The sequence below is a fragment of the Aythya marila genome (genome assembly GCF_965140915.1).
Source record: "Aythya marila genome assembly, chromosome: 33".
Classification (NCBI taxonomy): domain Eukaryota; kingdom Metazoa; phylum Chordata; class Aves; order Anseriformes; family Anatidae; genus Aythya; species Aythya marila.
In genome coordinates, this window is record NC_139074.1 from 1,075,875 (window position 1) to 1,091,307 (window position 15,433).

General features: G+C 48.2%; 2 protein-coding genes across 4 annotated transcripts; one reads left to right on the top strand and one right to left on the bottom strand.

Moving 5' to 3' along the window:
- The first annotated feature begins 2,516 nt into the window (after window positions 1-2,516).
- LOC309889179 (C-type lectin domain family 2 member A-like) lies at window positions 2,517-11,492 on the top strand. Of its 3 annotated transcripts, XM_082781935.1 has the most exons (8): window positions 2,517-2,820; window positions 3,361-3,422; window positions 5,245-5,481; window positions 5,926-5,979; window positions 6,400-6,492; window positions 6,870-7,045; window positions 7,157-7,260; window positions 10,444-11,492. In XM_082781935.1, the coding sequence occupies exons 3-8, from the start codon at window positions 5,457-5,459 to the stop codon at window positions 10,583-10,585; spliced, it is 594 nt and encodes a 197-aa protein (XP_082638061.1). In that variant the 5' UTR covers window positions 2,517-2,820; window positions 3,361-3,422; window positions 5,245-5,456; the 3' UTR covers window positions 10,586-11,492. The 3 variants fall into 3 exon arrangements, with proteins under 3 accessions (XP_082638061.1, XP_082638063.1, XP_082638062.1); XM_082781937.1 differs by lacking the exon at window positions 6,400-6,492; XM_082781936.1 differs by lacking the exon at window positions 3,361-3,422.
- A 728-nt stretch (window positions 11,493-12,220) lies between these two features.
- LOC309889178 (uncharacterized protein) lies at window positions 12,221-15,431 on the bottom strand. The gene is made up of 4 exons (XM_082781934.1): window positions 14,149-15,431; window positions 13,348-13,449; window positions 12,919-13,062; window positions 12,221-12,574 (listed from the first exon to the last, which is right to left on the bottom strand). The coding sequence occupies exons 1-4, from the start codon at window positions 14,225-14,227 to the stop codon at window positions 12,279-12,281; spliced, it is 621 nt and encodes a 206-aa protein (XP_082638060.1). The 5' UTR covers window positions 14,228-15,431; the 3' UTR covers window positions 12,221-12,278.
- Window positions 15,432-15,433: the final 2 nt, after the last annotated feature.

The window sequence follows — 15,433 nt, forward strand, 5'->3', positions numbered from 1 at the left end:
CAACTGGCTGAGCACAGAAAGCAACCATCCGTTACTTTTACTGAAGAAACCTAGTGGGAAGAGTATAAGGCCTCCGGGGGGGGGGGGGGGGCGGAGGGGAGGAGGAGGAGGGGAGGAAGTACAGCTGCATTAAAGCAGTAACTCTGAAAGCACCAATACATCATTTTATTGTCTGAGCTGGCTTGCAAAGAGTTGCATGCAAAGTGGGTGCCACAGTAATGTGGCTTTGACTCACGGCTTCCTGGGGCAAAACTGAAGTTTCTGAAGGTGTCTGAGGTCTCCTTGGCTGCTCAAAATAACGTTTTGTCCCCTCAAAATAGGACTTTTTGTTTTGTTTGTTTGTTTTTCTTTTGGGTGCAGAAGGCAAAGGGGAGAAGGGGCGAGGATGACTCCCAGGAGATCAAGATGATTTTTTCCCCTTGGGATGGGCAAGCACACAGTTGGGGCTCAGAAAGGGGAGCCTGTTTCCAATGGTTGTGGGTTTATATGGCAAAGTTTCGGTAGTAGGACTCCACGTCCCAAAGGACATCAAGCCCCATACAATGCAGCCGATTCGCTGCAAATTTGGGGAGCCTGAAGGACCCTGCCAAGAGGATGAGGGATGAATCCAATGGGGAAAAGTGAGCTGGGGGAGGGAGGATAAAACCATTTGGTTTTAAATTTTGTGGAAACTTGGTGGGAAGGAGGCGGAGCAAGCAGGTGTGTACATTTGTGCGCTCTTCGCTGATCATTGCTTTCCCTTCAGATGTTCAAAGAATCAAATAGAGTTAAATGGTTTTGATTTTCACAGCACTGAGTAACGAAACCATAACATTTTGGGGAAACAGCAGAAGGGAGGTGGAGAAAGTGGCTGCGTGCATTTGTGTGCCCCGCTCATTGATGGGAAGTAGAGAATAAATTTTTTTCTCTCTCTCTGTGCTTCCGCGCGGACTGATTGTTTCTTTTGTTTCTGTTTTTCCTCCCCATTCCCTTTTAATTAAACCTTTCTCATCTCAAACCTCGAGTTCTCTGTGTTGTATTTTCCCCCCCTTCCTCTTTGAGGAGAGGGGGAGTGAGAGAGCGGTTGTGGTGGAGCTCGGCTGCCCACCTGAGTAGAACTACCACAGGAACATAAAAAAAATCTTAAATAAAAAAGAAGGGAAGAAGATGGAAACCCCTCCTGACTGGCTGCTCCTTCCCTCCCCATTTCAGCCCCTAGCCGAGCGTTGCTTGCTCAGCCGGCCCCCAGTTTTGTTGCTCACACGTGGACTTACCCTAAGAGCGGTGTGTCTACTCGTGGTGTCTTCTGTCTTGCTTGTGCTGCAATTCAGTGAACGAGAGGAATAGCTGCTACAGAAGCAGGGAGTGTTACTTAAAGCGAGGGGAGGGGTATCGTTCAGTCTGCTGATCTTGTGCAAGATCTCGTGATCTTGCAGAAGAGCAGTGGCAGGAGGAACGCCTCTCTTGACCAATATATGTAAAGTGACTCAAACTTCGCTGGCTGCCACTTGAACACAGGTTATAAATGTTTGCCTGTTAGCAAAAGGCGAAGGAAAGCAATCCTCTGTTACTTTTGTTGAAGAAAGCCAGTGGAAGGAGTTTAAGGCCGCTGGGGGGAGTAATGCTGCATGTAGTGCTGTAACGCTGAAAGCACCAAAACAACATTTTATTGTCTAAGCTGGCTTGCAAAGATTTGCATGCAAAGTGGGGAGCCACGGTAATGTGGCTTCACCTCTTCTTGGGGCAAAACTGAAGTTTTTGAGGATGTTTGAGGTCTGGTTTGCCACTCAAAATATCCTCTTGTCCCCTCAAAATAGGATTATCTTTTTGTTTGGTTGTTTGTTTTCTTGTGGGTACAGAGGGCAAAGGGGAGATGGGGTGAGGAGGACTCCCAGGAGATCAAGATAATTTTTCCCCTTTCGGATGTGCAAGCACATGGCTGGGGGCTCAGAAAGGGGAACCTGTTTCCAACTGTTGTGGGTTTACGTGGCAAGGTTTCGGTAGCAGGACTCCACGTCCCAAAGGACATTGAACCCCATATGATGCAGCCGAGTCTCTGCACATTTGGGGAGCCTGAAGGACCCTGCCAGGAGCACGAGGGATGGATCCGATGGGGAAAAGTGTGCTGGGGGAGGGAGAATGAAACCATCTGGGCAGCAAAGCATTAAATGACCATGATTTCTACAATACTGGGCAAGAGGCATTTTGTGGAAACTCAGTGGGAAGGAGGCAGAGCAAGCAGCCTTGTGCATTTGTGTGCCCTTCGTTAACCATTGCTTTCCCTTCAGATATTCAAAGAATCAATCATCCAGGTGGGAAAAGACCCCCAAAAGGGAGACCCAGCCGTTCCCCTACCTCCGATGTCACCCACTAAACCGTGTCCCCAAGCACCACATCCAACCTTTCCTTTTTATGGAAAAAAAGGGAGCGGCCGTGTGATACAGCCGAGTCTGCGCACATTTGGGGAACCTGAAAGACCCTGCCAAGATCACGAGGGAGGGAAAAATGCTCGGGGGGGGGAAGGAAGGGAGGATGAAACCACCTGGGTTGCAAGGGTTTATTACTTCCAGCAGGCTGCTGTTGGGCATGATAATTTTAACAGTATGAATATTTAGAGAGCCTTTCTTATTTACGAAAATATTTTCATTTGATTCCGCAGAGCTATAAATAAATGGGAGGCTGCTGCTATGAGCAGCAGAAAGACACTTGGAAGAAAATACCAACTTTCTGGCACACATTTTCTGCCTGTTATCTGACTGTCCAGCCCGGATGCAGCTGTGTTTTTCTCTGTCTTCTTTCATCTTTCCCTGCGACAGAGAGGCAACAGCAGTGCCAAATAATGTAAGTAACCTTTTTTTAATTATTATTTTTATTTTTATTCCTGATGCTGGTGGGGGCAGAGCATAGTTGTTTTGTTTCCATGACTCAGAGGCAGCTAGGAATGCGCCACGCTGTCTGCTTTTTATTCTCTACGCAGACACTGCAGAGTCTTTGTGTCTTTTTCTGTAGGAGTTTCATGGAGCAGAAAAAAAAAATCAAAAAAAAACAGGTTTTGCATTTTTTAGCAACAGGGCTCTGTGGCAATGCCATGTATCGGCACGGGTTGAAAAGCCTCCAGCTGGTCCGTAGAGGGTCAAAAAGCCCTGAGTCAAAGAGCCAGGGAGCTGAAATTGGGTTTACAGATAACTGCATGTGCTGCCCTTCCCTTGGACCAAGCGGTGAGCTATAGGGATGTGAGCTGTGCGAGGTTTGGGCAAAGGATGCCTGAGCCTAATTCCAGGGATTTTTTTTGAGCTAAAAACAAAAGAGGAGATTTAACCTGTGCAGCTGCAGAGTGACCAGCTGGAGTTATTTATTAAACCACCATTTGCTTGCCACCAGCTAATTAACTTCAATGGCGGTGAGGGGAAGAGAGTGCCTGCAGAATGTGCTGGAGGATGCAGGTAAGCTATGATTTGGGCACGGGGCTGCTGCTGCTGGGTGGATTTGGCTTATCCGAGCTGTTGTGTTGAGCTTACGGGGCAAGATTTGGGGAGCAGGGGGTGCCCACAAAGGAGCAGCAATGACAAAGCATTAGGGACCAACCTCAACCCCATTTCCCCATGCTTCCCATGGGGAGCAGGTAGAAGAGGGTGGATGGGGCGGAATTTAGTTTTGTTTTGCTTTTAATCCTCCCTGCTGCAGTCTGTTCTTAGCAGGCAATAAATTAGCAGGCAATAAATTACAATCTGTCTATACTGAGGCTGTTCTGGCTGTGTCATCGGGATCCCTTCTCCTTTTCTCAACCCTTGAGCTTTCTTTTCATCCTATTTTCTCCTCCAGCTCTTTGGGGATGGGGAGCAGGAGCAGCCCGATGGAGCCGAGCTGCCCACCAGCACCAAACAACCAGGCATAGGGTTTCTGTGTTTCTGTCCTTTTTTTTTTTTTTTTGCTTGGACAAAGAGCCTTTGTTTTCATTGCCAGCATGTTTGCTGAGGCTGCTGCTGGATCAGGCAGTAAATTCTCTTCCCACTGGAGCCATGAAACTGAGACCAAAGTTTGTTCCTACAGATTTCAGCATGCTATCTGATGTGAAAACAGCCTTTATTGCCTTTTTTCTTTTTTTTTTTTTTTCTTTTTTTTCCTCCCAAACACACCAAGCTGTAGTCTGGGGCAGGAGCAGTTTGACTTCTGGGGATGAGTTGGTGCTGAGGAGGGTGGCAACGAGCTGCTGTAAAGCAGCAAAGCTCTGCCCAGGTCCAACTTTATGCAAAATGGAGCAATTTAAAAACTGTACTGGGTCTGGCTGGGATGTTAACTTTCCCGGCAGCAGCCCGTACAGTGCCGTACTCTGTACTTGTAGCTGGAACAGCAGTGTTACCACACCAGTGTTGTGTCTAGTGCTGAGCAGTGCTGGCACAGCATCGGGACTTTCTCTAACCCTCCTAGGGGGTGGGCAAAAAGGTGAGGAGAGAAACATCACCAGGGCAGCTGACCTAAACCAACCAAAGGGATATTCCATACCGTGTGATGTCACACTCAGCAATAAAAGGTAGAAACAGGAAGAGGAGAGGAGGGGTGGGCTCTTGTTGGGAAAACGTCGGCCCTCCTCTCGAACACCAGCTGCGTGCATTGAGGCCTTGCTTCAAGGACGTGGTCAATCATCGCTCATTTGTGGGAAGTAGAGAATAATTTCTTTCCTCTGCACTTCCATATAGCCTTCATTTATTTTGTTTGTTTTCCTCTCTTCTTTTTATTTTTTCCTTTTCCCCTCTCTTTTCCCCTTTCCCTTTTTATTTCTCCTTAGTTAAACTGTTTAGTTCATGGTAGTCTTTATTTAATTGTTATTATTATTTCCCTTTAATTAAATTACCCTTATCTCAACCCGTGAGTTGTTCTTTGCTTTACTTCTCCCCCTCCTCATCTAAAAGAAGGGGAGTGAGAGAGCGGTTGTGGGGTTTAGCTGCCCAGCACGGTAAAACCACCACAAAAACAAAACCAGAAAAACTAAGACCTTTTTATGCTTTGCTTGGGAAATAAAGGGCCAGGCTGGTTTGGTCTGGGAAATTCTTGTGAAACAAAGCAGAAAAAAACAGCTGCATGGTCTGGATTTCCCAGTGTTTTACCTGTTTACACAGAATAATCATCTGGGCTTTGTTCAGCGCACCTGGACGCTCTTCCTTTAAAGAGACTGAGCTCTTTTTGAGATGGAAATGATTCAGTGGCAATAGCTTCATCTGTGGTTTTCTTGTTTTATTGTTAATTTTTCTTTTTATTTATTTTCAGTTGTGAGCTGGGATATTTTCTGCAGCCTGTGGGACTGAACAAAGCTTGGAGTGAATATAAACAGCAAGAAATGAGGATGTTTAACCACGGGCTTTAAGAAAATGGTGCGTCCGGGCCTAATATAGCATCTCGGATATTTTTTAGAAGAGCTGGCTGGAGAAACAAACAAACAAACAAAAAAAAAAAAAACAGGAAAAAAAGGGACTTTGAGGATGTCAGAAGCCCTTCCTGATGCAGGTAAATAACCCCCGTGCTCTTTCCTTAATGGTCTTAAGGGCTGCCCTGCCTGCGATGGGTGGTTTGGATTTTAGGGTTATGTTGCTATAGTGTGTTCTTCTGGTGGGCTGTCAAGTGGAGTGGGGGCTGGAGCCAAAAAACGTTGAAGAAATGGGGAAGTTATCAAGTCAGCACTTCCCCATGGCAAACAGAAGGTGCAGAATGGTTTCCTGGCTCAGAAGCAATGCGCTCGAGCTCTCCTTCAAAGCCGGAAGGTGGAAACCATGCATCCACCCCCGTCTGCTTTCCATCTCCCCCAAAATAAGGGGGTGAGCTGCTGCTGCAGCCCTTGGGCTGGCCCTAATGGGTACAGAGGGGTGTGTGGGGCCTGATCCTGCTCACGGGGCCAGGCAGAAGGCAGAGGGGCTCCTCCAAGTTCTTACCAGCCCCTTGGCTTTGTTCTAGGTGAGGACCCCACTGCTGTGATGATGTCCCCACGCCAAGGAGCAACAGAGACGAGTAAGCACCAGTCCTGTTTTTGGGATGCCATGGTGCTGCTGGAGGTCATGGCAGGGCTTAGAGCTACATGGGCATAATTTAATTTAATTAAAATAGCTGGGGAGAGGAGCGTAAGGACGGGAAAGCTGTGAGAGGTATGGAATGGCCTGAGCTGTGGGTGTGGGTGCAATGCTCATATCCGAGCTTGAAGGGGATGGAAGTGATGCAATGAGCTCAGGCAGCCCTAAAATTCCTCAGAAGGCCTCTGAACTGAGCCTTTTCCCCCGGATAGGATAGGATATGTACTTTCTGGGTGTATTTTCAGGTGCTGGAGGGAATAGGGGGGCAGTGGGCAGCTCAGGGGGCTCTTGGAGGTACTTGTACCCCGTGTTTGTTGACCGTGCCTCTCCTCCATGCTCCGTTGCTTTGTTCTCCCTCCAGCTTTTAGCCTCAAGTGCCTTAAGGACAAACTGTTCCCCATCGGGGTCACCGTGCTCGTGACAGCGTTGCTGATCACCGTCATTGCCCTGGCGGGTAAGAGGATGGAGATGGCCCTACCAGAATCCTCTCCTCCCCTTTGGAAAACCCAGCGGTGAGGATAGGGCAGGGGCTGGGCATGGGATGCCACAGGAAAACCTGGACGGGGGCAAAATTTGTCCCTAAAGGGGCCAAAACCGCCTCAAAACACTCTGCTCCAGGAGGAAGCTGCAGAAAGACCTTTATGGAGAGGAAGGAGGTGTTTATTTCAGGCCCGAGCAGCTTCTGGAACTGAAAATGAATATTTTGAACAGAAAGGTGAAAACTACAAAAATAAAATGAGAAGTGGAAATGAACACGTTTTTTACGGGATTAGATCTCACAAATCATCACCACCGATTAAAATAAGCAGATTTCCTTCTGCTTATTTCCAGCCAGGAAATGTCCATCCTGCCCCTCTCCCATCCTTCCCACCTGCTCAGGAAAGGGCATCGGGTTCAGGGAGAAATGCTTCTACTTTGTGGATGTCGAGGCCAACTGGAACAAGAGCCAGAGCTTCTGCCTCTCCCAAGGAGCCCAGCTGGCCACCATTGACAGCCAGGAGGACTTGGTTAAGTGAGGGGTTTGCCGGATGATGGGGTGGCTTTTTGGGAAGCAGCTGTGGGGTTCCTTGGAGGGTGTAAGATAAAGATGGGCACAACATTTCTTCTTTGCTTTCCAGAGCTTCCTATTGCGTTACGGACGTGCCTTGCACTTCTGGATTGGTCTGCATCGAGAGGGATCCGACCCCTGGAGATGGTGCAATGGGTCTCTCTTCAACAACCTGTACGTCCTGGCTGCTTTTCCTCACATTTTTTAATGGGCTGGGAGCAATTAACCACCCCTTCTTCTAATGCTTGGTCCTTGGTGTTACATATGGAGTGGTAATTCGTGTCAAGAAGATTGTTGATATTAATAAAGAAGGGGGATATATGAGAGTGTGGCCATAAAGGGATTGGAAAGCCCCGTGGTTGAGATAACATTAGACTCTTAACGATGAGGCCATCAAGAATATGAAAGAGTTTAGAGGGAACAAAGAAGGGTGATTCAGGAAACTCCATGCAGTCTCTGGTTTCTTGTTCTCCAGCTGGTCTCTTGTTCTCCAACCATTAAGGCAGGGATGTTTCTGGGTGTTTGCTGCTGATATATGCAAAGTTGTCTGACCAATGAAAAGTTGTTTTGAAAAGAACTGCTGTGGAGAGAAAGGTATAAGAGGGGAGCCTGCCCTCAAGATAAAAAAGAAGGCAGCAAGATGAAGTTACATCAATAAAGAAGCAGGAGAAGAAGTGAAGAGGAACAGGCTGGCAGAATGGAGACCAGGATGGGAACAGGCACATTGATTTACTCATGAAGATGGGTTCGGCCAGACTTAGCAAACTGCTCAGAGAAGCTTGTACTGAAAGTCGCTGGAAATAGGCGCACTGGAGCTAGGAAGAAGCTCGAGCTGAGAGAAGCGGACCTGTACACACAACTGCCCCTCGCTGGTAAGCAGTTGTGCATTATGGGGAGTCATACGTCCTTAGGAACAAAGTCCTGGTAACCTTACAGCTTATTCTCCTTCTTAACAATCGGACAGTTTATGAGCCTGAAACAGGGGACCAAACTGAGGTCAAGGTGTGGGACTCTGCAACTAAAAACGACAAGGTTGCAGTGGAATTGCTCGGCACCTGGTGAGCAGTCTCTGAGGCCTTAAAGAGCCCTGTGGGGCCACAGTCAGAGATGTGTGGTTTACCAGACAGTGAAGGGAGCTGTGGGCTCTTTTACTGATCCGACTGCTACGCCATGGGCCCCTCTGCTGCTACAGCCATTGAAGGCTTTTGCTGTTACGCCCCCTGGTGACCTGGACGTGCCTTTTGATCCAGGCCTCATTGGCCTTGAAAAGGAGATGGATATGCTTTTCTTCAATCCGGGAAGAATGGGATACATAAGGCCCAAAGACCGAGTTGCTTGACAACTTAAAGCGAGACATATTGTTCAAAAGGAATGGAAAATGGAGACTTGTTTGTAATCAAGAAAAGGAATGGAAGATTGAGACTGTTAAGTCATGGATCTTAAAGGATTGTTTGTTACCTTTCCTGATTGTACGTATGTATAGGCATACTCGGGTTTAGTATGTAAAAGCGATGTTCTATATATTTAGAATGTTTGATGTTCATGTGTGCGTGTTGGTGGAGCGTAGACTCCCCGCACACCCAGCCCTGTTTACTTGCCTTTTATAGTTTTTATACCTTTTATAGCTTTTATACTTTTTATAGCTTTTATAATTATTACTAAATTCAGATTGAGTTGAGACTTCATTTATAATACTAATGTTATAAATGAAGTCTCAACTCAATCTGAATTTTGTAATATTTATACTTATAAATGGTATAAAAGGCAATTAAACAGTGCTGGTTGTGCGGGGAGTCTACGCTCCATCAACACATACCCGCGAACATCAAACATTCTAAATATATAGAACATGTCTTTTACATACTAAATCTGAGTACAGCTATACATATGTGCAATCAGAAAAGGTAACAAACAATCCTTTAAGATCCATGACTTAACAGTCTCAATCTTCCATTCCTTTTCTTGATTACAAACAAGTCTCCATTTTTCATTCCTTTTGAACAATATGTCTCGCTTTAAATTGTCAAGCAACTCGGTCTTCAGGCCTTATGTATCCAGTTCTTCCCGGATTGAAGAAAAGCATATCCATCTCCCTTCTCAAGGCCAATGAGGCCTGGGTCAAAAGGCACGTCCAGGTCACCAGGGGGCGTAACAGCAAAAGCCTTTGACGGCTGTAGCAGCAGAGGGGCCCATGGCCTAGCGGTCAGATCAGTAAACGAGCCCGAAGCTCCCTCACTATCTGGTAAACCACACGTTTCTGACTGTGGTCCCACACGGCTCTTTAAGGCCTCAGAGATTGCTCACCAGGTGCCCAGCAATCCCACTGCAACCTTGTTGTTTTTAGTTGCAGAGTCCCACACCTTGACCTCAATTTGGTTCCATATTTCAGGCTCATAAACTGTCCGATTGTTAAGAAGAAGAATAAGCTGTAAGGTTACCAGGACAGTCTTTGTTCCTAAGGACGTATGATTCCCCATAATGCGTAGCTGCTCACCAGCGAGGGGCAGTTGTGTGCACAGGTCCGCTTCTCTCAGCTCGAGCTTCTTCCCAGCTCCAGTGTGCCTATTTCCAGCGACTTTCAGTACAAGCTTCTCTGAGTGATTTGCTGAGTTTGGCCGAACCTATCTTCATGAGGCAATCAATGTGCCTGTTCCCGTCCTGGTCTCCATTCTGACAGCCTGTTCCTTTTCATTCCTTCTTTCTGCTTCTTTATTGATGACATAACTTCATCACATCCTGTTGCCTTTTTTTTTTTTTTTTTTTTTTCTTTTTTTTTTTATCTTGAGAGCTGGCTCCCCTCTTATACCCTTCTCTCCACAGCAGTTCTTTACAAAACATCTTTTCAATGGTCAGACAACTTTGCATATAACAACAGCAAACACCCAGAAACATCCCTGCCTTAATGGTTGGAGAACAAGAGACCAGCTGGAGAACAAGAAACCAGAGACTGCATGGAGTCTCCTGAATCACCCTTCTTTGTTCCCTCTAAACTCTTTTATATTCCTGATGGCCTCATCGTTAAGAGTCTAATGTTATCTCAACCATGGGGCTTTCCAACCCCCATGGCCACACTCCCAAATCTCCCCCTTCTTTATTAATATCAACCATTTTCTCGACACGAATTACCATTCCATATATAACACTGGGAAGCAGCTTGTGGATGCAGAGGGCATCCCTGGATGAACCCATATGGGATTAATCAACCAAAAATATTCCTCCCTTCATGGAAGGGGGCAGACTTAGCTTTGCAGAGGGGTCATTGTCCGCTGGAAAGGATTTGTCCTCCTCCTTCCAGCACCTCTTGCTTATGTGGGAGATGCTCAGCCCCTTGACTTCTCCTTCTGCTACTCTGTGCAGGTTCGATATCCGGGGCAATGGCCAATGTGCCTACATCAACAGTGATGGGGTCAGCAGCGACTGGTGCTCCCAGCTGAAGTATTCGGTCTGCAGCCACCCCCTGCAGAGCCCCAGGGGAGCGTGGAGGGGAGTAGAGCCCTGAGCTGCCCCCTTCAGCATCCTCCTGCATCCTGGAGTCTCTTCCGAATTTACACCATGAAGATGATGAAGAGAAAGCTGCTACCATTAAACCCCCTTGTGTAGGGTTCCTGACGGTGCTTTATTTAAAGAAATAAGTATTAATTTATTTTAACTTCAGCTTGCAGAAGTAGAAACTCCTCGAAGCAGCAGCATGGAGTTCTGGGATCAAAGGATCCTTCAACCACTCGTGTCTTTGAAGCAGTTGCAGAGAGACTTGGGAATATCCAAAATGTTTGGAAAAAAACATTTTTCCAGCACTCTGAATATTGAGGGCTTGATGCCCTTGTTTGTGGGATTCAGATGTAGGAGGAGAAAGGGAAAGTGGAGGAAAGAAGCAGAGCTGGGAGAAGCCACCAGCCTCGAAGCTCTGGAGCTGCTTTTTGGCATCCCGGTGCTGTGTCCCATCCCGTTTGTGCCTTGTCGTGGCTCCCTCGGGCGAAGCTGTGCTTAAATCTTAGTGGCCTCTTTCTGGCAAATCCAATGCAACGGCGTGCTGCACGAGTGGGAGCGGAGCTGCCCCTTCAATATCGCCGCACAGGCATTCACCTTCCTTTCCCCCATCACCTGCAGCCTGGGGAGCACCGTAAGCAAGATTTTAGTCAACACAACAGAAAACACTTGGATGCTGCTTCCAGCAGCAACATTTCATCTCTTCAGATGGTTGTTTAGCCCCCCAAGAAAACTTTAACCAAGTCAGCCGTTCAGCTTGGAGTGTAGCACCCTGTTTTCCTCCTGTTTCTCCAGAGAAAGCAATTTTCCAGCTTTTGCCCCACAAAAAGAAAAAAAAAAAAAAAAAAAAAAAAAATCCACTCGTTTCTCCTCCCCATACACCCTCTGCTTTGTCTAATAAAAATTTATCTCTCCCAAAAGCTCTATTTTTTTTTTTTTTGGGATATCAAAGTCCATGTGGCTACAGCAGGACCCCAGCTGCAAAATATCCCGGATTGGGGCATCTCCTTTTTAACCAGTTGCAATTTCCCTGCCTGAAATTACAGGGAAAATACGTAGGAAAAATGCTTTGATCACTTCTTCCTCTCCTTGCCGAGCAGCTGGGGGCTGCAGGCCCGCATTGCCCAAATTTCATTTGCTCCCCAGCAGCTCTGGAAGGATTCTGGGGGGAGTTTGCTGTCAAGGAAGCGGGTGAGCAACCCAAATTTCTCCTGGGATGGGGTTTTTGCACGGGGCTCAGGAACAACTCACCAATCATCCTGCAAAGGGGATCCATCCATCCACGTCCACTCCTCGCCCTGAGTCGGCATGGTGCTGAGCCCCGTCCAGCTCCCCGTTGTTTCTTTTCTCATGGCCCCAGTGAAGTTCTAGGGGAGGAGGAGGCAGACCCCATCTCCCTGTTTTTCCCCCCCTCTCTCTCCCTTTTCCCCCCTTCTCCCCCATTTTCCCCCTCTCCCCATTTTCCCCTCCTCCCCATATTTCCCCCCACCCTTTTTCACCCCTCCCCTTTTTTCCCCCACTCTCCCTCTTTTTCCCACCTTATCCCCCTTTCCCCCTTATCCTCTTTTTCTCCCCCTTTTCTTCCCCCCTTCTCTCCCTTTTCTTCCCCCTCCCTCTTTTTCCCCCCTCTTCACCTCCTTTTCTTCCCCTTCTCCCCTTTTTACCCCCCTCCATCCCTCTTTTCTCCCCCTCCTATTATTATTATATTATTTTATCATTATTATTCCTCCCTCTTTATTATTATTTATTTTCCCCCGACATCCAATTGTCTCTGCAACTTGGGCAGGCAGCATCAGCTGGAAAAAAAATCCGATTGCAGTCGTGATGCTTTCTCTTTGGTCCTTTACCTTCTCCTCCACGCTCTTCAGCACCACCAGCTCTGCCCTCCTGTCCTTGCAGTCACGTCCTGCCTCTTCCCAGGGCAGGGTTTTTGCAGAAACCCAGTAGCATTTGGTGGCGAAGGGCTGCCAGCCCGCAGGGCAGAGCCAGCAGCCCTCAGCACCTGGAAAGGGGTTGGGGACGTGAGCTGGGTAAGGGGCGAAGCTGGGAGACCCCTCCCCAGGACCCTCCCAAGCTTTTCTCAACCCTCTGTTTTGTTTTATTTATTTTTTTTTTTAGGAGAAAAGTCTTTATGAGAACTGAGGGAAAAGCTGGGGTTGGAGGGATAGGAGCAGAGGTTGAAGGTACAAAGAGGGGTGCATGGAGAGGGGAAGGATAAAGGTGACAACACGGAGGGAAAGCAGCAGGATAGTGAGGTCTAGGGGGGGCTTTCCCTCGCTGTTGGGCCCCGTTTTCTGCGTGGAGGGGCCCAAAGCAAGCCAACACCCCCGTAACAGCGTGGGCTACCTGGTGCCTGGTGGCTCTCGGCCTCGCACAGCCGCTCTCTGAGCCCCAGCTGGAAGTAGTTCAGGGAGCAGTTGGAGCTGGGGGTGTCCTTGCCCAGGCAGGATTCCCAGGAGCATGAGCCAGTGGGATTGAGGCTGTTTCCATCTGAAATTGGGGGGTGGGATGGGTTTGACCCCAGGATGCAAGCAGTGGGGTGAAACCCTCGTGCGGAGCCACCCTCGGTGTGGGATGGAGCAAGGTGCTGCCGGAGGGAGCAGGGATTTGTGGCAGCACAGGCATCAAACCCACAAAACAAACAAGCAATAAAAACAGCCTGGTGGGTCCAGGGGATGTTCTCCAAATATAGGCGAAATACGGAGCTGCCATGGCTTTTTGGGGGGGGATTTGATTTGTTTTCCCCCCCACACACCCTGACACCCCGCCACTCACCGTGTCGCTGCAGCAGCCACACCACGATGCCCGCCAGGACAGCGGCCCCAACCCATCCGGTTCCCAGTATCACCCAGTACCACCGGCGACCTGCAACGGGACCTGTATTGGGAGAGAAACCCACATCGTCGCCATCCCTTCCCTGTTTTAACCCCCTTCAGTTTGGTGTCCACGTCATGGGGACAGTCACATCTGTCCCCCCTCCCCCCCTCACCCTGCATCCTGCAAGGTGGCTTGGAGGGGAGCTGAGAAGCAAAAAAAACACCCACAAGCTGCCTCCCTCGCTTGCCCGAGGTGATAAACAGCAGCTCAGCTCCTCTACACCCCTTGCTGCACCTGGGAGGGGGCTTGGGGGGGATCCTGGCTCAAGGGAAGGGCCCAAAATGAAGCCTTTGGGTGCTCAAAGCCACAATTGCTGCTCAGTTGCAGCCCGCTTGCAGAAGACCTCGTGCGAGGTGAGAAAGGGGAGCGTGCAAAAGCTCTGCAGGTAGCGGTGTCCTCGGGGAAATTCTCCTTGCAGCACATTTCAGAGAGATTTGGGGAAAGAAATCTGCTTGTGCAGCTGCTCTGCCCCGTAGCGGAGGTGGATAGCAAACATCCTCGAGGAAAATGAGGATTTGGGCTGGAAAAAAAACTTTTCTCACTGTGTTTCCCCCCCTGCTAGGGCCCAGCAGCTCCAGGGTGGCACCAGGGACAGCACCAGCACCGTTTGTAGGGCGTCCAGCCCACCTCCCCCAAAAGATATAGGGCCAAAGCCCAGAGGGACCCCAGCACCCATGGGTACGAAGCAAATCCACTCACCGGGAGGCTTTGGGAGCTGTGGGATGCCTCTGGGACCCGGTGGCAACTCCAGGTCGGTGTAAACCGTTGTCAGCGCCATCACCAGCAGTCCCCAAGGAGCAGCAGAGCCAGGTGCAGGGGCAGAAAAAGGAAATTATTATTATTTTTTATATATTTTTTCCTGGAGGTAAAGCTGGGTGAAGCGGCGCTGGGTGTCTGAGCCTCGCCTGCTGCCCTCTGCTCCCCAACCTGCTGAGGCCGCCCACAAAAAGCGGTTTCCGAAAGCGAAGCAGCCTCTGAGAGGTGCAAAGGGAAGGACATTTTATTTAGTTAGCATAAAACTTGAAAAATATATATATATAGCAAAAAGAAATACCAAAATCAAAAGCATTAAAAAAGCAATAGCAACCCCTTCTTCTCCAGGAGAGCGGGGTCAGGGCAGGGCTTTCATCTCATTTATTATCATGTTTGTATTGCAATTATCTTCTTGCACAGAGGTTTCTGCACCTTGGCACCAAGCTGGGGAGAGGAGCATAACGCCCTTTTCCATGCAATTATCCCCAAAATTCCACTTAATAATCAGTACCTCTCCCTTTCCCACCTTTGGAGGTGAGGGTAAAACCTTGGAGGGGGGAAGAAGAAGCAGAAGCCACCAGCGCTCAGCCCCTTTGCCTCCAGCACCTCTGCAAGCCAGAGACAGGTGTAAGGGATGGGGATTTTAGCAAAAGTAAATAAAATGAAATAGATTTTAAGGTAGAATCTGCACGGCTGCTCCCTCCCTAACATTTTTTGCAAAAGTGCTGCAAAACTGTTCCCTTGACAGCAGCATCGGGTGGTTTAGCACCTTTTCAGAACCTCATCCACGACAAGATTTAACAGATTAACACCTCGTAATGTTTTGTGTCTTCGTTTAATTTTTAAGCCACCAAACCTCCCCATCCTCAGCCCTTCCTGCCTCTGGCCTTTTGAATTTTCTTGGTTTCTCTTGGATTCTGCACTTTCTCTTTTAAATAACCCCCAGGCGAATTTCTTTTCTTGCAAAAGAAATTTGCAGCAGCAAGAAGTCCACGCCAGGATGAAATTTCCTTCCTATTTTTATTTTTCATTTTAATTTATGGGCCCCTTCCAACTAGGGATATTCTATGATTCTGGTTTTTAAGTCCTAGCATCCTTGTTTCCTCTGATTTATTTTTGCTCTTTTTCACCCCATAGTTTAGCACCTTCATTCATTTTATTTTAATTTATATTCTCACAAACTGTGGGCAAGCATGAAGAGATGCTTCACCCCAAACATCACCCCCATCAT

Coding starts and splice junctions, on each gene's coding strand:
- LOC309889179 (XM_082781935.1), top strand. CDS start 5,457: ATGTCAGAAGCCCTTCCTGATGCAG. Junction 5,482..5,925: donor AGAAGCCCTTCCTGATGCAG/GTAAATAACCCC, acceptor GCTTTGTTCTAG/GTGAGGACCCCACTGCTGTG. Junction 5,980..6,399: donor CCAAGGAGCAACAGAGACGA/GTAAGCACCAGT, acceptor TTCTCCCTCCAG/CTTTTAGCCTCAAGTGCCTT.
- LOC309889178 (XM_082781934.1), bottom strand. CDS start 14,227: ATGGCGCTGACAACGGTTTACACCGACCTGGAGTTGCCACCGGGTCCC. Junction 13,063..13,347: donor GTGGCTGCTGCAGCGACACG/GTGAGTGGCGGG, acceptor CCCCAATTTCAG/ATGGAAACAGCCTCAATCCC. Junction 12,575..12,918: donor CGAGAGCCACCAGGCACCAG/GTAGCCCACGCT, acceptor ACCCCTTTCCAG/GTGCTGAGGGCTGCTGGCTC.